Source organism: Plecotus auritus (assembly GCF_963455305.1).
Source record: "Plecotus auritus genome assembly, chromosome: 4".
Classification (NCBI taxonomy): Eukaryota; Metazoa; Chordata; class Mammalia; order Chiroptera; family Vespertilionidae; genus Plecotus; species Plecotus auritus.
The window spans coordinates 59,980,109-60,000,747 of record NC_137775.1 but is presented as its reverse complement, the minus strand read 5'-3'; the positions used below and the strand labels follow the sequence as shown (position 1 = coordinate 60,000,747).

Sequence of the window (20,639 nt, the reverse complement as noted above, 5' to 3'; positions counted from 1 at the left end):
TATTATAATGAGAATTTTACTCTCAAAATATGGTGGCACTTAAGGAATCAGATATTTGCCATATTCCCTACTGACTTGAGTTTCTGATAAACATGCCTTCAAACGAACAGGTCCCAGGGTCCTGCAGTTACTCCTCATCCTCTGCATCTGCCATGTAAACATTTAATAAGATAAACTTTGCCTCAGAACTTGACTCCAAAATATTTTTGTTTTAGTAATATTTTAAACTTTCCAATAATATCTTAAGATCCCTTCACTTTTTTCAAGCACTGGGAAGAAGGTGGCTACTTAGAATATCTACTTCAATTCACAATGCAGTCAATATGTGAATTTATTATCTATTTTTACCTTCCAGTATGGTTACCAAACTTTGGCTATGTGAGCACATTTCTATCTATATTTGCAAATGTTTTATTAATACTCAAACTTAAACTTACGTTATTAAAATTCTCTGTGTATGTATTCATATCCATATCCTGAAAAGTGTGTATACTTTCACACATGTGGCAAAGATAAGGGAAATACTTTGGAATCTCTTCATATAACTGAATACAGATGATTTTGAGAAGTTCTAGGCTTTTGCTCAGCCTACTGTTCATTTCCTTACTCTTCTCTATAGACATAGGAAAGCATACCAATATGTTATGCTTATAATGATTGCATAATCAATATGACATTTAGTTATGCCCAGTATGAGTTTTGGAGGGCAGCACATTATAGAAAGATTTTCATAAAAAAGCTTAACCTATATTTTAAAAAGTTGTTTAAAAGAAATGATAAAAATAATTTTTAAAAAATAAAAAAGGGAAACATCAGTGGTCTACAGAATTGACTTGTTTTTATACTCAAATGTAATTCTAACCTCAAAAGTAAAGAAAAAATTCTTTCCCCAATAGTTTATTAAACCCCCAAAATATTGAATATTAATATGTGTTATTGAAAGTTTAGAATTGGCCTACAGCTGCACCTGATTTATGCATGCACTTAGCATTGTGGTTTATAGATACACCAACTCTGGTATAATGGAAAAAAATTCTGGATGTGGAATAAAAGACCTTTAATTGTCTAACCAGAGTAGACTTCCCTGTATAAAGCAAATGTTCGCCAAATATAATATCCTGACACTTGCAATTAGTTTTCTAAGAGTACAGAAATTACTTAATATAATTGAAAGAAAGACTAGAATATCCTAAGGGCAGAGGTAAGCAATCATTTATTCCAGAACTAGTGTGAGTGTGAGTATGTGTGAGTGTGTTTGCTGCTGGCCCTCTTGGGAGGATTGGGGTGATACAACTCTTGTTTTCTCAAAACAGTCATCTTCCCCTCTCCACCAACATGTTACTCCTAAACTTCCAGCTCCGGGTGTTTAGCTAGCAAACAATGCAATGCTTTTCTAAGAACTGCCCATTAAGGAGGTTCTCTCTTCTCAGCTGGGTGAACAATGAGGCCCCTGGATGATAAGGAGAAGCCCCTTTCCAGTCTTTCCCTTCCCATTAATTGACAGGAATCAAAACTTTACAATTTTGTTTTCCTTAGAATTTAAACTAGTGCTACTGACTCGGATACCAGATCATAAAGCTCCACAAATCTCAGGATATAAGAGAAAAGAACATATAATACACAGTAGAGAGTTCTGGGAGGATGTGAGAATTTTTATCCTTAAAACTACTTTCCATAGATCAGTTGTTAGACAAATTTGTAGCCAACAACTTAGAAGATACAACTTCTAAATTCTTCAAAAACATTTCTTTGCAATACCTACACTAGTGCTGTTTGTTTTTTCCTTTAAAAATCAGGATTGGCTTGGTGTAAAGATCCTACTGCCAAACAAAAGTACCACTTTATCAAACAATTGCCTGAAAATAAAAGTGTGTTATTTTTGAGACAACTGGATTTAGTCTTTTGCCACTGCACTTGAAACATTTACTTTAAAAGGCTTTCTTTGTGGCCTGGGAAAATAAGTGACACTATTGTACCCACCAAATGGGCAGTGGTGCCACTTCATGTGGATGGTCCGCGACTGATGTGGTTCTCCAAGCGGATGTCCTGGGCAACCGTCAGCCTGCATATAGCCGCTTGTCTCCCATGCACATACTCCCAGATGAAAGCTTGGGTTTTGGTGAAAACCAGCGTACCATTATGCTACACGGACCGCCTTTTTATAACCCGTAACTAAATGTGTCAATTTTTAGGCTAGGTCAAACAAAATACTCTTGGTGGCTTTCCTATTTTAAAGTATCTGGAAATGTTCTCTTTTTTCTGGAATCATCTGTGACTTTCCAATAGAGCTACATATTCAGAGTCCACTGGATTCATGATATTTCAGTGGTTTCCCTTAGCCCAGAGGTTTCTGAATTTGGCTGCTCATTGAGATAACCTAGGGAATTATTTCAGAAAGCCCGTTTCCAGGGCCTCACCGAGATCTTCCCTGGAGTCTCTCAGTGTGAAGCCCAGAAATCCGTATTTGATCAAGCTCTCCAAGTACGTTCGACGATCACCCAGGTTTGGGAACCACTATCATAATCTATCTTTCCTAAACTGATTGTTCTTCCACCTCACACAGTTCTCCCTCTGCACAATGTTTTTCTTTTTCTTCCAGGTTAAATGTTTTCTCAGTTTCACCTGCCTTCATGTTTTTCCTTCTAAACTCCTTCCAGTATGTTGGTGAGGAAAATGGTGATAAAACTATCAAATACATAGGTGGGATTCTTTTTCAGTATTTTTTTAACGCCCTCACATTTTTATTTTATACACTTGTCTTAGCATTGCTACAAAAGATTCCTAAAGGGAGACTGCTGGTCAAAAGCTTTGTTCATTATATGTTCTAATAGCTACTGATGATTGTGTATGTCCCAAAAAATCTTTTGCCTTTCTTCATTTTTTAAAATTACAATAAATAATATTAAAGCTAGAGATCGAAGGAGATACCAAGAACCACTTGCAATCATTACACCATATAGAAAGTGATTCAAATCTTCAACTCAAGATAGTGTGATTTAAAAAAAATCCTCACCTGAGGATTTTTCCATGGATTTTATAGAGTGGAAGGGGAGGGAGGAGAGGGAGAGAGAGAGAGAGAGACACAGAGAGAAAGAGAGACAGAGAGAGAAACTTCTATGTGAGAGAGACACACTGATTGGTTGCCTCTCGCACGTGCCCTGACCTGGCCGCATTGAACCTGCAACCCAGGTATGTGCCCTTGACTGGGAATAGAACCTGTGACCCTTAGGTGCCTGGACTGATGCTCTAACTGCTGAGCCAAACCGACCAAGGCAAAATGGGTTTTAATTGGTGTTAGTTCTTTTATTACAGTAAGCTGATAGAGAATTATTAAAACTCTAATACCATCTATATATATAAAAAGCCAGTGACCAGAACGCCATAACGACGGAATGACTGGTCACGATGACACTCACTGCGCCCAGCAAACCGGCTGGCCAACCTCCTGCAGCGCCTCCCCTGGGCTGGCCCTGCCCCCAATGGGCCCCCGCTACCCTAATCAGCCCACAGCCCCTCCCCCTGGCTGGCCCCACCCCCCGGCTGGCCCCACCCCTGATTGCCCCCTGTACCCCAATAGGGGGCAGGGCCAGCCAGCCAACCTCCTGCAGCCCCTCCCCCTGGCCGGCCCCCACCACCCCAATCAGCCTGTGGCCCCTCCCCCCAGCCAGCTCTGCCCCTAATCGGCCCCCCCCACACCACTTGGAAGCAGGGCCAGCTGGCCCACCATCCACAGCCCCTCCCCATGGCTGGCCCTGCCCCCAATTGGCCCTGCCCCCAATCGGGGGCAGGACCCGCCGGCCAATTGCCTGCAGCCCCTGCCTCCAGCTGGCCTGGTTCTGATCGGGCCCCGATTGGGGCAGGCCAGTTGGCCAACCTTCTGCTGTCCCCTCCTTCCAACAGGCCTAGCCCTGATCTGCTCCAATTTGGGCTGGGCCGGCCAGACCCCACCGTGCATGAATTTGTGCACTGGGCCTCTAGTTTGACAATAAAAGCACTATGCAAGCTATTCTTAAGTAATCAGAAATATGATAGTAGCCCAGCAGTATCCAGGCAGGTGAAGAGACCTTTAAGAACTAACATTCTGTGTTCATCCTTCAGACACTTACCTGGCACTTTCTCAGGTGCTCATTGCTGAGGAGATGAACAGGGGGAGACATTTCCTGCCTTTGAGGTTCACAGTCAGCCAAAGCAGATGCCATCTTCACAGCTAATAACACAACTAGAGGTCCAGTGCATGGAATTTGTGCACAGGGAGGGTCCCTAGGCCTGACCTACGATCAGGGCTGATCTTCCCTGGCTGCTGGCAGATAGCCCTGCCCTCAACCTCCTCCACCCCGCCCCCCCGCCACCGCCGGTCGCCCTCTGTGTGTGGGGTGACCAAGGGGGGGGGGGCGATCAAGGCCCCGGCGCCACCCAGGTCCACTGCCACCCACCCCCAGTTTCCGGTTCCCCATCGGGCGATCAAGGTCTGTGGGCTGGGGGCAACTCCTGTGTTAAGCATCTCCCCCTGGTGGTCAGTGTGTGTCACAGCTGACCGGTTGTTCTGCCGTCTGGTTGATTTGCATATTACGCTTTTATATATATAGATATGTTAAATGCCATAAAGGCTGTTGAAAATTGTGTTCTGAGAAGAACAGGGTGAGGAGTCATGATGGGCAAGAGGAATTCAGCTGCACTGGTGGGGTTGGTGAGGTAATTTCAGCAGAGGGCCCTGTGTGGGCCAGCACAGTGCTTGGTGTCCCCTGGTATGAGTGGTGGTGTGGTCACACACAGAACAGTGTGCTTGTGCACTTGTGTGCACACATGCACAGGGTGGAGTTGAAGCAGAGGTGAGGCTAGAAAGGCACACTGACTGTGTGCAGGGATGCCATAAGTAAATTGGACCCGAGCTGAAAATTATCCAGAGAGTTTAAGTGTTTGAGTGCCCAGAGGACCTCACCCAGCATCTCAGGACACCATGACGCTCACCAATGGAGGACTCTTGTCCAATGGAAGAAAAGCTTCTTTTTTAAAAATTCAGTATTAAACTTAAAATGATTTACAATCTAACACAACATTTCTATTACAATATGCCCACAAAGGAATATAGGATCAAATGTAATCTATAAAAAGTCTATTATATTATATATTATTTCATCAGATACTAGCTTCTGCAAGTCACTTCCCAAGATACAAAACTAGGTAACTAAGGGAAAGTTAGTTTTAGAAATAAGTGTATGCTTCCATTTGAGAAATATTTCCATTGAGATTGGACTACTTTTGGAAAAAAAACTACTTGGAACACCTAGTTCTAGGCATAAAGCCCCCCAATTTTGTTAAAACAGGCTAATCTACATTTTGTGTCTGAGTGACTATGCATGCAAGTGTGTGAGTAAAGTCACATCATTCTCCAACTTCCATGGGGAATTCTCACAAAACCATTATGGATTTAATTGCATATTTTAAAAGAAAAGTTCATCCTCTTATGTTTTGGAACATGGAATTTCAGGTTAGGGGGCAGCAGCCAGAGTCCCAAATTTAATGGTAGCTGATTAAAATTGTTCTTTTTCCCCTTATTTTTAATTTATTGTAAAATTACCAAAACTATATTCGCATGGACAGCATTTCTCACTCTGAATGTTTTAAAATTTTTAGTATTTTGTATGTGTGTGTCATTGGAAACAGACTTTTTCCACCCCTAAAAAAAAAGAGTGAGAAAAAGATTATGTTTGCATTTTCTTTGTTCAAGATGTTTATTGCATCTCAGAGGGCATACATGCATTGGGTTTTTAAACTGAAATACAAAGAAAGCCATTTTGAAATTGGTTTTAGGTAATTTTCCCCCATTACAGTGTATGTTATCCCCACAATAAATTCAGATACAACCACTTTAAAATGGTACCATACATCTATTAAATAATTTGAAAAATAGGCAAACACCTTTCCAACCCAATATGCTTTTACAAAGAGCTGCCAAGCCACTAGCAACACTGATCAACAGTGACCTCATTTATGCATCGAAATCTTAAGCCAAGCCATCAGCACAGTGTGACAACAAAAAGTAAAGAATACAGTATGTACAGTAAAGGATACAATTTTCTGAGTTAGTTTAAATTCTTATCACAATGGTACAACAAAACCTACTTTGAGCTCGGTTGAGGGATGGAAGAACACTAGTCTACAGAACACACAGAGAAATACTAAATTAACAGGTGTACATAAAATTCACAATAAAATAAAATATTTGCAGCAATTTTTCAATTAAGATATACCTTGGGGTGCCTTCATAATATCCCTTGAATAGCACATCTCCAATTGCATTTGTATGGACATGATAGAAACAGACCCTTGACTTTTCAGTGCATTTAATCAAGAATGAATAAATAGGCCAATTTAGATGCAAAACCTGTCAAATATAATTAAAATATAGATTTTAATATAGCAGTGATTAAATAGGGAATTCTCACATTTTTTTTTTTCATTCTTGATAAGGTAGCTTCAAGGAGAAATATTTATTATGGACATTAACCTTTATATTTTTTTAAAATAAAATTTCTTAACATATACAGTGCCACAAAAATAAACATTTCTCACAACAATTGAAGTTCCTGTGATTGGAAAAATGTATTCCACACCGAAAAAAGTTTTGTATATTTAAATGTTTTCCTTACTATTTGATATTATCACACTATTCCTGTAACAGAGATGCAGAAGAAAAGAGAATTTATGGAGAGTTTAGGTTTGTCCAAAAGTTATATATACATTGAAACCTTCAAAAACACAGACACATCTTTCCAAATGGCTCACCACACAACAGCTGCATCATCCGTCCATGGGCGAGGTCAGAAAAGCACTAAGGGCATGAGAAACATCCACTCATTGTTTACATCATACAACACACAAGTAACCCAAATACACTACAAGTCTGAGCGTAGGGATAACAGCTAAGGGAGTCCACATTCCTAAGGTTCACGTTCACAGCTGTGCTACACGTTTTAGGAGAGAAGTTATGAGTAAGCATTGGTTTGGTACTGGTGGCTCACTTTGTACGTCTGAGCATCAATCTTATCTGAAGTCTCCAAACTCATGATTTTTTTCCTAGTCAGTCACAAAAATTGCAGCTGTAAAGATAAAAAGCACTTGAATTAAAAAACAGTATGGCATACTCTTCAAGCATTTTATTTATCTCCCTTGCAACTTTACTTCATAGGTAGTATGAAAAATCTTGATGCAAAAGGTTTCTATATTACAAGAAGGTATATTCTTCATATACCTTTAGCCATTCTCTAAAATGAGCTTAAATTTCAGCCAGGAAATTAAAAAATACAACATTTTAATGTATAGTTTTGTTTTAGAAAAAAATTATATCAGCAGAATTTTGGAATTTGGATACCGAAAAATATTAATAGGAAGACATTCAGTTTCAATTAAGAACAGCTAACCTTTAGAAAAGAGCAGTGAAAAAAAGGGGAATGGCAGGGACTTCTATTGTTATTATTATTGTTGTTATTTATTTTTAGTTATGGCGCTCAATGTGTCACCAAACAGTTAAACAAGTGACAGAATAGAAGAGAAAGGAGATATTCTTGGTGACTCAATGCCTTCATTTACTCTACTCCCACCCACACTTCACCAGTCATCTTTGCCATGAAACCTTTCCTAGGTCTTTAAGGCTTGGCCCTGTGGGTAGCTCTTCACAAGACAGTCAGTGCGTGTCTTCCTCTTGACTGTGAATCCTTAAGGGACTGTTTCAAGGATCTCTGTTTTGGGTATTTAACAGCATTCCTGACATATGATAAGAGCAAAATTCATCGAGTAACAGGCTGACAAAAGGCAGCTCTGTGCAATGTTCTTGGTCACTCCTGGAATTTCAATTGCTCATTGTCTTACCTATGCCTACATCAGCCCAGTCCAACCCAAAGTGGAATGTAAAAGGCACAAGAGAAATTACTTGGCTGAGATGTCAAAGTTTTAAATTATTAACTTTGTATAAGAAAAAAAAAAGCAGTAATTTAAAAAATCTTAGTGGGCATTAGAGAAAGTTTAAAAATATACAGGTATAAATAAAAAATAGCACGGGGTAGTACTCCAAAGGTTCAACACTGCTCCTCCAGTGTGACCTTGGGCTAATCACCTGATGCCAAGTGTTAGTTCCTTTAGCTGTGAAATGGAGACTATCTGGCTAGTTTGTCTCACTGGGTTTGATCTCCTACAGAGAAGATCAAAGAAGTTAATGACTGAGAGGTGGGTAGGAGAAGTGCTGAAAATAATGAAAAGCAGCATTATTACTGCTCATCACACTCAGCAAGTATTTGTTGAGACCCTCCCCACTGTGTAAGGTGCTGGGGTGAACAGTCAACTTTTTCCTTCATCCTAAGTTCACTATTAATCGCTTCATATTATGTTAGGAATTTAAAACTAGAATGTTAAAATTTAAAAATTCTACTTGAATGTAGAAAAGCAAAGGATAATAATCTAAGTTTCATTTGATGAGCCAAGAAAGGCTGAAGAAGATAAAAATACAGTATGTAGCCAAATATATTCTAAGGTGATTTCTAAATACAATATCATAAATGTTACCTTTTTATAAATTCCAGTCACAATTTACCAAGTGGCTTGAACAACTTTCTGCTTTATTAGTATAATATCTATAATTTCCAGTCTAAGGACAATTTGGAGATTTGTCTTTCTCTTAGTTTTATTAATTAAGTAAGATTTTAAAAAAATCATTGATAATTCATTAATAGCTTTTAACATTGATTAAAAAATATAAACACTCAAATTATAATGATCATATACATGTATTAAAAACACAGAAGTACAAATACCATACCTAAAATAGCTAAGCATTGCACAAGTAATTATTACAAGCCCACAGGAAAAGCTCAATATTAGATACCTTAAATTGTTTACAAGAAATCCTTGATGTTAAGATCCGCTAATGGGTCCTTTGCTGGAGGTTTCTTGGGACTCTGAGTGGCAGGTGTAGGGCTTGGAGAAAGCTAATGGGGAAAAGCCAGCCCCAGAGAGAAGAAATAGAAAGCAAACAAGAAAGATAGATAAGCATTAGGCAGAGCACGCACCACCGAAAACACACATGCGGAAGATTAGATGGCTAAGGGTTTACAAAATCTACTTTGTTCTACTTAGTCACAGTGTTGTGCTTAATTCTGGACTTGTAAAATACACTTCAGATGATATTTGGCTTTTTTGAATTCTTTCATATCAGATGCAGCCAAAGAAAAATTGGAGGACTCTGGTAGAACAATATGGATATGAGTTAGAGAAGATGTGAAAGACTAGTCACATAAAGATATTATGAATATACAATGGGCAAAACAAAATAATCAATTTCTCTGTACACAAGCATTTTGACTTCGGGTTATTAGTGCCACTAAACTAATGAAGGAAATTTAAAGGACTTATTTTATAGGGAAAATGAGTTTGAAGAAAACATTGAAGAGTAACAGTTTGCAGAGAGCCACAGAAGAAATTACTTAAAATTATTAGCTAGATATACTAGGATTTCATATAAAGCATTTAAAGTGAAAACCAGTCCAGTTTGGGGCACTGTCTGTCTCAGATGAGCAAACAGTTTCCTAGTTATAAATGTCACTAAACTCCAACATCGCCTGTCCAACTGGCAGAAAAGACTAATTATTCAATACTATAGGAAATAATCATACTGAACCTCCAGTAAAGGCAGCAAAGAATTGCTTTACCTGGTTTCTGTTTGACACCTAAATTATTTCCTTGTGTGACAGAAATAGGTTCTGGGATCAGGCTTCTGCAGGAATGCCAGGGCACAAGGCCTTGATTTGGTTATGTAATCTATGTAGAATAGTAACCTTTGAACCTAATTAATCTCCAGTGCTCATATGATAGAAACCTAAGAAATCTGGGATTTCAGGGCAGGGTTGTGTTTTTATTGGTTCAGTAAACAGCTCCAGAAATAAGCATTTTTCAGATGTGTTCCTATGTCCAGAAACTATTGACTGACTGCAGAATCGGTCAGTCAAGTTTCCATTTTAAAAACTCGATTCATACTTCATAGGAAGATTAAGAAAAAAAATGAGTATAACGGTTGGAGTTGTTTGGAAGATAAGAAACTCAAGGACCGATTCATAATTAATAATTAGGTGAGGCAATAACAACATCATAATACCAACCAATTGAGGAATAATGGGATTGTCCAGGCATCCCATCAGTAATGAAAAGCTAATCTGTTCTCTGAAGCTACAAGTCATGTTTATTATCTAGTATAATCAGCTATGGTTCATCTCTGATACAGGATATACATCTAAAAATTGTATGACATGCCATTTCCTAAATTACTATAAATTAGGTTAAATGATTAAAACATTGTTTTCATCATATACTCTACTTCTCAAGTTTATTCTTGGAATTAAGTAAACAAATTGATACTATGTAACACTGGCATTACGCTAAAAAACAACTACCTTAAATAATAAAGTTGTATTAACTTATTTGTAAAGTTTTCAGCACACCAAGTTCATTAAAATAGAAACATTTTCCTTTTTTTCAGAAAGGTGGTAAATAGTCATGGATATATTCAACCATCAAGGTAACACACCTGATAAATGAGATCCTTCTTAGAAATTAAAAATATCTAGACTAAATTTAACCTTACTATTATCCTCCAAACTTTCCTCACTCTCCCCAAAAAGCAACTCTAGGAAGGGTTCATCGTCTCCGATGAGACTAGAACATTTCTCATGAAGACAATGCTTTAGTTATGGCATTGAAGGCCAGGGTTCCACACATTTTAAATTTATCTCTTTGAACACCTAACACCATTCTCTTTACTGGTCACTGTGGCTTTGAGGGATTAAAGTAAAAAAGTTGAAAGTATGTTTTGGGAACAGGTAGAAAATGGATTTAGAGATGATTTAAGGAACAAAGGGGATTCATGTGCATTCAGAAAGTTCACAGAAGGAATCCTATGGATAAGGCAATATAAATACCCTTTGGTAAGTTAAAAATATAGAAATAAAAATGTTTACTGATATTGTTAAAAGGTATTTGACTTATTTGCTTTAGTTTGCTCAGCATGGTGTTCTGACTATATCTAAGTCAGTTTCTCCTGGTGAAAACCTCCTTGGTTCTACATACTATACCTCCAACAGACAATTTTTAAGAGAACTCAAGAAAGGGTGACTCATCAGCATGACTATCACTACAAGCAGCAAAAGCAGTTCTACAAAGTGCACATATTTTAGCACCTTTGTTAATGAAGGTAGCACAATGTTGAGTAAGATATTAGGCCTCACCTAAAGAGAGGTTTGCCTTTTCTTCTGGGTATCCTCTAAGCCAGTGGTCGGCAAACTCATTAGTCAACAGAGCCAAATATCAAACAGTACAACGATTGAAATTTCTTTTGAGAGCCAAATTTTTTAAACTTAAACTTCTTCTAACACCACTTCTTCAAAATAGACTTGTCCAGGCCGTGGTATTTTGTGGAAGAGCCACACTCAAGGGGCCAAAGAGCCGCATGTGGCTCGTGAGCCGCAGTTTGCTGACCACTGCTCTAAACCTTTGGAATTTCCCAAGTGACTTTGTTAGTAAGGTTGGATTTTTGAAAGCACACCTGAAAGGTTATGCTAACAAGATAACTCAAAGTGGGGGCTGGCCGTGACAGAAAAACCAACCGTGTGATTTGAGAGTTGGGTCTTTGGGCCACATGATATCACTCTGAATTTTAGGGAGGAGTGAGGGTGGATAGATTAAGTTCAACCACATTGGCAATAATTCTATTAATCTTTCCTATATAATGAAACCTCAATAAAAACTCTGCACACTGAGCTTTCTGGGTTGGCAATACTGCATGAGTATTGTCACACATTGATGCCAGTGGTAAACCCATCCCTGAGGACAAAGAAGCTTCATGCTTGGAACCCTCCCAGAATCCACCCTATGTATCTCTTCTTTTGGCTGGATCTAATTTGTATCCTTTCACTATAATAAAACTGTAATTTTAAATTTAGTGCTTTCCTGAGTTCTCTGAGTCATACTAAGAAATTATCTAATCTGGGGGTGGTCCTGGAAACCCTCAAATTTGTAGGCAGCTGATCTGAAGCGAACGTGGTCCACGGGACTCCCAAACTTGTGGCTGGTGTCTGAAGTGAGGGTAGTCTTATGGGGACTGCTCCCTTAGACGTTACAGTTTGGCAAACTCATTGAAGTTAGTGTTACAAGTCTTGGGCAAACTTGGTAGTCTGGAGGACTGTGTCCCTAACCTTGAGTTTGGCTAACTCTGGAAACACATAATAAAACTGTGGATCAGAAGTACTCATTTTTCTGGAATAAATGCAGAGATACTTTAAATGCCTGGTTGTCCTCAGGAACCATTCTGAATGACGGAGGAGAGGAATGGTGGGACTTTAAGACAGGTAGTTATTTCTATCCTTTTCCTCTAAACCTCCAAGTATTGCTAGTCTGTCTTCCATGTTCCCTTTACTTCTTTTTTTTTTTTTTAAATATATTTTATTGATTTTTTACAGAGAGGAAGGGAGAGGGATAGACAGTTAGAAACATTGATGGGAGAGAAACATCAATCAGCTGCCTCTTGCACACCTCCTACTGGGGATGTGCCCGCAACCAAGGTACATGCCCTTGACCGGAATCGAACCTGGGACCTTTTAGTCCGCAGGCCGATGCTCTATCCACTGAGCCAAACCGGTTAGGGCTCCCTTTACTTCTGAAGCAACAGATAGGATATCAGGCAAAAACATTTCAACAGTTTTCCACATGACAGGTTAACACTTAGCAACGAATGTCATCATTCTGTGGACATTTACACGGACCTGTGTGCCGGGTACAGCTGCAGCTCCAAAGGGTGGCCTCATCATGGGCTGTGCAAACATGACTGGCTGCTGCGGCATCATGGGCATGCCCGTCCCAGCTGGAGGCTGAAAAGGAACAGTGGTTCACAGTGCCAGTGGAATCCACTCTGGCAAGGCCCTAGCATTTATGTCTTTAGTATGTTCCTGAAAAATCCTGAGGACTCCAGGACCGTGAGAAAGTATAATTTGTGCTTTGATGCTGGAGGATGGCAGAGAATCACTGAGGCACCGTAGAAGCGGGGCTGCCACAAAGCATCCTCGTCGGAAGCAGGCTTTGTTGTTTATTTGCCTTCTGTAAGCATAATTCTTAAAGAGATAAAACCTTGTTTCTTTATGGATGATGGCCCTAAAATTTGCTAGTGATGAAAGTGGTAAGTGAAAAGTCCTAGTATAGGGATGAAGAGTAGATTTTGATGATTGAGCTAAGAATGTTTGATAAATATTACTCCAAAAATAACATAACAATGCACTATAGAAATTATTTTGATAGAAATAATTTTAACTATTTTGTATGTGACTTTATCATGTCATGTGTAGGCTACCTATGTCTAAAGCAGATGAGGTAACTTTTTAAGTTTTACCCCACTGCATTCTGGGAAGAATTATATTCCATAGCAGTATTTTTTAATCTGGGATTGGGCAATTTGGCAAAGGCCTTAGAAATGGCAATTACACTTTTTAGTGCAGGCTGTCACTCACCATTCCAAACCCTGCTCCTGGTTGTCCAACAGATGGGGCCCCAGCCCCAGGAGGAACTGAACTGGTTGGAGGTACAGCTCCTTGCTACCAAAAAAACCACAAGACAAACATACACACAAAATAACAACCAAAAAGAAAGAACCAACGTAATTTTGTTTAAAATGACAATATAATTTTAAAATGCATACTCCTTAGGTATATGTAGATATGCAAAGAACTTTCAAATTTCAGTTTCAAATTAAAAAAAAAAATGGGTCTAGCACCATGACAACTATATGAACATACTTACCAAATTGATGTTCACTGTTGTGCTATTTGGGCTCGTTGGCTAGCCGATTAGTTATAGCTTAGGGTTTCCCCTCTACCTCCTTATATATCTCTCCTCCACCCTCATGCTAAATGAGTCAAATTTATCTAAGCTTTTCCTTTTCTCACCTAAGGATACATACTTTCCAAAAAATGTATACACACACTTTGAATAATTATAAAGACAGTGTTTATATATATTTTTTGATTTTAGAAAAAGGAGAGAGAGAGAGGTATCAATGTAAGAGAGAAACATCCATCAGTTGCCTCTCACACGTGCCCTTATCAGGCATCAAACCCACAACCTATGTGCCTTGACCAGAAATTGAACCCGCAACCTTTTGGTGCATGGGTTGATGCTCCAACCAACTGAACCACCTAACCAGGGCTCCCCATTTTTAAATTATTCTTTTTTGTGTTGCACTTGTTTTTCTCTGACTTGAGTGCTGTACATTTGCACAATGGCCAACATTCTTAGTTTTAAGAAGCATTTAAAAGGCTGCACACACATATCCCATTTCAGATACAGGTCTGGTAGTTTTCAGTCATACACCCAAACCCTCCAATATTTCCCTTATGTTTAAAATTAACCATACTGCAATGCCTTAACTTTAAAGTTAACAATTAGAGCAAAACTCTAAGTAAAAAAGGAAATATTACAGTGATGTCAGCAAAAATGGTGAAGTAAGGAACTTTAAAAGCCACCCCCACCCCCAAAACAATAATGGCTAAACAAGCAAAAAGTCATCATCAACTATTTGGAACTCTGGAAACTAATAACAGTTTAAGCAACCTAGAAGGTACTTATTCAAGAATATTAGTTGAAACTTAATAAGAATAGTGAACTTTGAGACATTTTAACTTAATCTAGTTCCATCCACTGTTTTCTACTTAAGCTGTAATCTTGAAAATAACAGCACACATTCCCAGTAATAGTACCAGAGGGAAGCAGAATATATTTAATTATTTGTTTTGTTTTGTCTGGGTGGATCCCTGGAAAGATTGGCTCAAAAGTTTGTCTTTGTCTTGCCAAACTGGGAATGCACCTAGTGTTAAAGTTGCTGTCTTAAGTCACTTGTGGAAAATATTTACAGGCAAATAGTTCAGATGTTGCTGTCTGAGGCAACAGATAACAGATAGGGCAAATAGTAGACTAAGCAAAAAGCTTGGGAGGAAAGGCTGGAGAATGAGATGCTTTGGGGATTTAGACTTTGAAGAGCTTAGACATACTCCTGGAAATTTAGAAGGCCATGTACATGCCTAGGAAAGACTTGAGAAGTCCTCTGGCTCACCTTGATGCTTTGAGCAAGCAGTAGGTGATTGCTGAGGTAGAGTTGCAAACTGCCTGGTTGAGTTTGAAGACATGCTGCAACACACACTCAGAGCTCCTCTATAAAAGCTAGGAGATAATTTATATTCTGGGAGTTTTATATAATTTCAACTGACCTAAACTTAGATAAAGAAACAGAGACTTCAATGGTCACACTTGACAAAGAACACACACTACAGAATTAATTCAGAATGGTCACTAAACAAAAAACAAACAACTGAAAAAGTAGCAACAACAAACCTTTGGGGAAGGGGTAGAATCTGATTTTGAGTTGCCACATTATAATATTCAAAATTCCCAGGTTTCAACAAAAAATTGTGAGGCATATAAATAGGAATGTGTAGTTCATAAGCAGGAGAGAGATCTCAAATCAATTACTTAAACTTCCATCTTAAGAACAAACTAAATCCAAAGTAAGCAAAGGAAGTAAATAATAAATATTGGACTAGAGATAAATGAAAGAGAATAGAAAAACAAAGTAGAAAACAGAAGAAATAAAAAGCTGATTCTTTGAAAAGATCAATGAAATAGACAAACTTGCAGTAGACAAACCAAGAAAAAAAAGAGCGAAACTTATTTATCAGAATGAGGAATGGAAGTGGGGACATTACTAATAACCTTGCAGAAATAAAAATGATTGTAAGGAAATATTATGAGAAATTATATCCTAAAACATTAGATAACCCAGGTAAGATTATAAAATTCTTAGAAATACACCAACTACAAGAAGAAATAGAAAATTTAAATAGATGTATAGCAAGTGAAGAGACTGAGTCAGTAATCAAAAACTTTCACCATAGAACAGCCCAGAACCAGATGGCTTCACTGGTGAGTGCTTTTAAATGTATGAAGAAGAACTGATAGCAATCCTTCTCAAGCTCTCTCTCTCTCTAAAAAAGAACATTTCTTAATCATTCTTTGATGCCAATTATTACCCTGATACATAAGCCAGACAAGAACATCATAGAAAAAGGAAACTACAGATCATTATGTTTTATGAACACTAATGCAAAAATTCTCAACAAAATACTAGCATACTGAATCCAGCAACATATTATACACCATGGCCACGTGAGGTTTAACCAAGGAATTCAAGGTAGGTTCAATCAATATAATACGTTATATTAATAAATTTAAGAAAAAAAATCCCACATGATCATCTCAGGAGATGCAAAAAAGGCATATGACAAAATCCAACACCCTTTCGTAGACACAACAAAACACTCAACAAACTAGGAACAGAAGCAAAATTCCTCAACCTGATAAAAGGCACCTAAGAAGAAACTATGCTTAACATCATACATAATATTGAATGACTGAAAGCTTTCTCCTTAATAACAAGACAAAGATATACTGGACGTTCTAATCAGGGCAATTAGGTAAAAAAAGAAATAAATATCAACCAGGTATGAACAGAAGAAACATACTTATATGGTCAATTAATCTACGACAAAGGAGGCAAGGATATATAATGGAATAAAGGTAGTCACTTCAGCAAGTGGTGCTGGAAAAATTGGACAGATACATGCAAAAAATTAAATTGAACCACTTTATTATACCACATAGAAAAAATAAACACAGAATGGATTAAAACCTTAAATATAAGACCTGAAATCATAAAACTCCTAGAAGAAAATACAGACAGTAAACTCCTTGACTTCACTCTTGGCAATATCTTTTTGGATAAGTCTCCTTGAACAAAGGAAAAACAAATGTGACTACATCAAGCTAAAAAGTTTTTGCACAGCAAAGGAAACCACCAACAAAACAAAGAGACAAGCTACTGAATGAGAGAACATATTTTCCAATGATCCTATCTAATAAAAGAGTAATATGCAAATTAACCATCACTCTGCTACACCCACCAGCCACGCCCACCAGCCACGCCCACCAGTCAATCAGAGAGAATATGCAAATAAACCCAACCAAGATGGCTACAGCCACAGAGAGCAGGAGGGAGGCTTGGGTTTCCCCGGCAATGGAGGAAGCCAAGCTTTCTGCCTGCCCTTGCCGGCCTAGGCCTCCACTCAAGGCTACAAAGTTTCAATTATAGAAGATAAATAAATCCAAACAGAAATGGCAGCAGCCACGGAGCTGGAAAGAGCAGGAGGCTAGGGTTGCCCCCGGTGATGGAGGAAGCCAAGCTTTCAGCACACCCTGGCCAGCCCAGGCCTCTGCTTAAGGCTACAAAGTTTCAATTATAGATGATACATAAATCCCCCCAAAAAGGCTGCCGCCACAGAGCAAGCAGAAGGCTTGGCTCCACTCCAGGCTACAAAGTTTCAATTGTAGAAGATAAATAAACCCCAGATACCAGGGCCTCCGCTTGGGTCACCAGGGGGCATGGCCGGCCTGCAAACCACCACAGGCCCCTCGCCCAGTCCGCCCCACGCCCCAAGGGAACCCCCACCCTGATCTGGGACATCCTTCAGGGCAAACCAGCTGGCCCCCACTCTGCACCAGGCCTCTATCCTATCTAATAAAAGAGTAATATGCAGATTGACCATCACTCCAACACACAAGATGGCTGCCCCCATGTGGTCAAAGATCCTGCCCCCATGTGGACACAAGATGGCCACCACAAGATGGCCAGCAAGGGAGGGCAGTTGGGAGGGACCAGGCCTACAAGGGAGGGCAGTTGTGGGCGATCAGGCCAGCAGGGGAGGGTAGTTGGGAGGGACCAGGCCTGCAAGGGAGGGCAGTTAGGGGTGACCAGGCCTGCAGGGGAGGGCAGTTAGGGGTGACCAGGCTGGCAGGGGAGCAGTTAGGCATCAATCAGGCTGGCAGGGGAGTGGTTAGGGGGTGATCAGGCTGGCAGGCAGAAGCGGTTAGGAGCAATCAGGAAGGTATGCAGGTGAGCAGTTGGGAGCCAGCAGTCCTGGATTGTGAGGTCCAGTGGGATCGGGCCTAAACGGGCAGTCGGACATCCCTCGAGGGGTCCCAGATTGGAGAGGGTGCAGGCTGGGCTGAGGGACACACACACCCCCGTGCACAAATTATAGATAGATAGATATAATGAAATATTATTCAGCAATAAAATGGAATGAAATCTTGCCATTTGTGGCAACATGGATGGACCTAGAAGGCATTATGCTAAGTGAAGTAAGTCAGACATAGAAAGACAATTATCATATGATTTCATTTATATGTGGAATCTAAAAAAACAAAGCAAATGAATAAACAGAACAAAAATGAAACAGACCCATAGATATAGAGAATAAACTGATGGTTGCCAAAGAGGAGGGGATGGGAGGATGCGATAAAACATAAATAAAAAGGAAAAAGAAAGAAATCAAACTACCTGTATTTGGAGGTGACATGATTTTATAGATAGAAAAGTCCTAAGGAATCCATACACAAAAACAATATCAGAGTTAATAAATAAGTTTAGCAAAGTCATAGGATATAAAACCAATATACAAAAATCAGTTCCCTGTACACTAGCAATGAACAATAAAAAACAAAATTACAAAAACAATTTCATTTACAGTAGCATTAAAAATAATAAAGTACTAAACAATAAATTTACAAAGAGAAGTACAAGACTTATACACTGACAACTATAAAGCATTGTAGAAATAAATTAAAGAAGACTTAGATAAATAGAAAGTATGCTGTGTTCATGGACTGGAAGGGTAGAGGGAAAGCTATTTTGCTCCCCTACAAGTATTATATTTCAGATTGACTCTTTATTCATCATTTCAACAGGATAGGTTTGGTAAGCTATTCACCAGACCCAGAATTATATAATTTACTAGAGGCCTGGTGCACGAAATTCATGCACGAGGGTGTGTCCCTCAGCCCAGCCTGCACCCTCTCCAATCTGGGACCCCTTGAGGGATGTCCAACTGCCCGTTTAGGCCTGATACTACTGAGATAGTGCCTAAACGGGCAGTCGGACATCCCTCTCACAATCGAGGACTGCTGGCTCCCAACTGCTCACCTGCCTGCCTTCCTGATTGCCCTTAACCGCTTCTGCCTGCCAGCCTGGTCACCCCCTAACCACTCCCCTGCCAGCCTGATTGATGCCTAACTGCTCCCCTGCCAGCCTGTTTGCCCCAAACTGCCTTCCCCTACAGGCCTGGTCACCCCTAACTACCCTCCCCTGCAGTCCTGGTACCCCCCAACTGCTCTCCCCTACAAGCCTGGGACCCCCCCCAACTGCCCTTCCCTGCAGGCCCGGTCGCCCCCAACTTCCCTCCTCTGCCAGCCTGATCGCCCACAACTACCCTCCCTTGTAGGCCTGGTCCCTCCCAACTGCCCTCCCCTGCTGGCCATCTTGTGGGGGCCATCTTGTGGCCACATGGGGGCAGCCATCTTTGACCACATCAGGGCATCCATTTTGTGTGTTGGAGTGATGGTCAATCTGCATATTACTCTTTTATTAGCTAGGATAGAGGCCTGGTACACGGGTAGGAGGGCCAGCTGGTTTGCCCTGAAGGATGTCCCAGATCAGGGTGGGGGTTCCCTTGGGGCATGGGGTGGCCTGGGCAAGGGGCCTGTGGTGGTTTGCAGGCCAGCCATGCCCCCCAGCGACCCAAGTTGAGGCCCTGGTGTCTGGGGTTTATTTATTTTCTACAATTGAAACTTTGTAGCCTAGAGCGGAGCCAAGTCTCCTGCTTGCTCCGTGACTGCAGCCATTTTTGTTGGGATTTATGTATCTTCTATAATTGAAACTTTGTAGCAGAGACCAAGGCAGGCGGGGCTGTGGGACCTTGGCTTCCTCCATCTCCAGGGGCAACCCAAGCCTCCTGCTCTCTCCAGCTCTGTGGCTGCCGCCATTTTTGTTGGGATTTATTTATCTTCTATAATTGAAACTTTGTAGCTTTGAGTGGAGGCCTGGGCCCGCCAGGGTGTGTGGAAAGCTTGGCTCTCTCCATTGCCTGGGAAACCCAAACCTCCTGCTCACTCCGTGGCTGCAGCCATCTTGGTTGGGTTAATTTGCATACTTGCTCCTGATTGGCTGGTGGGCGTGGCTTGTGGGTGTAGCAGAGTGATGTTAATTTGCATATTATTCTTTCATTAGATAGGAGTGGAACCATGCCATTTATCAGAATTGTAAATAATAATTGTATTATTTACCTGAATTATATCATTGGGACTTAAGGAAATAAAAGAATAAAAAGGTTTTTATTAGTTATCAAAACAAAATGAGCTTGGGTCAAATAATTTCAAGAGAGTCTCAATTTGCCATTTTGCTTAAATGGTAGATTAACTAAAAAATTTCCTCTCCAAATATTATTTTTCCTAAGGTTTTAAATTGTTTTCTTTTTCAACCTCAACTGAATATTTTATCTATCGGCATATAAAGATTAGTTGTTTTTAGGGAGAGAACTGCAGATTCTGTGATTTCCTGTAAAATGCACATATTTCTGAATTGCAAGTACCTTCTCACTTTGTATGATGGAAACTTGAGAGGCCTGTTGTGCATTGGAAAGCAGGACTAAGAGGCTCTGGAAATG

General features: G+C 39.9%; 1 protein-coding gene across 9 annotated transcripts in view; it reads right to left on the bottom strand.

Annotated features, from left to right (window-relative positions):
* Positions 1–5,713: 5,713 nt before the first annotated feature.
* Positions 5,714–20,639, bottom strand: part of SNAP91 (synaptosome associated protein 91) — a 138,014-nt gene continuing 123,088 nt past the window's right edge. For all 9 annotated transcript variants that reach the window (XM_080664913.1, XM_080664911.1, XM_080664914.1 and 6 more), the window contains 4 exons: positions 13,542–13,625; positions 12,804–12,908; positions 8,879–8,981; positions 5,714–7,100 (listed from right to left, as the gene is read on the bottom strand). In XM_080664913.1, coding sequence (XP_080521039.1) covers positions 8,889–8,981; positions 12,804–12,908; positions 13,542–13,625 — 282 coding nt within the window. In that variant the 3' untranslated portion in view covers positions 5,714–7,100; positions 8,879–8,888. The remainder of the gene's footprint in view (positions 7,101–8,878; positions 8,982–12,803; positions 12,909–13,541; positions 13,626–20,639) is intronic.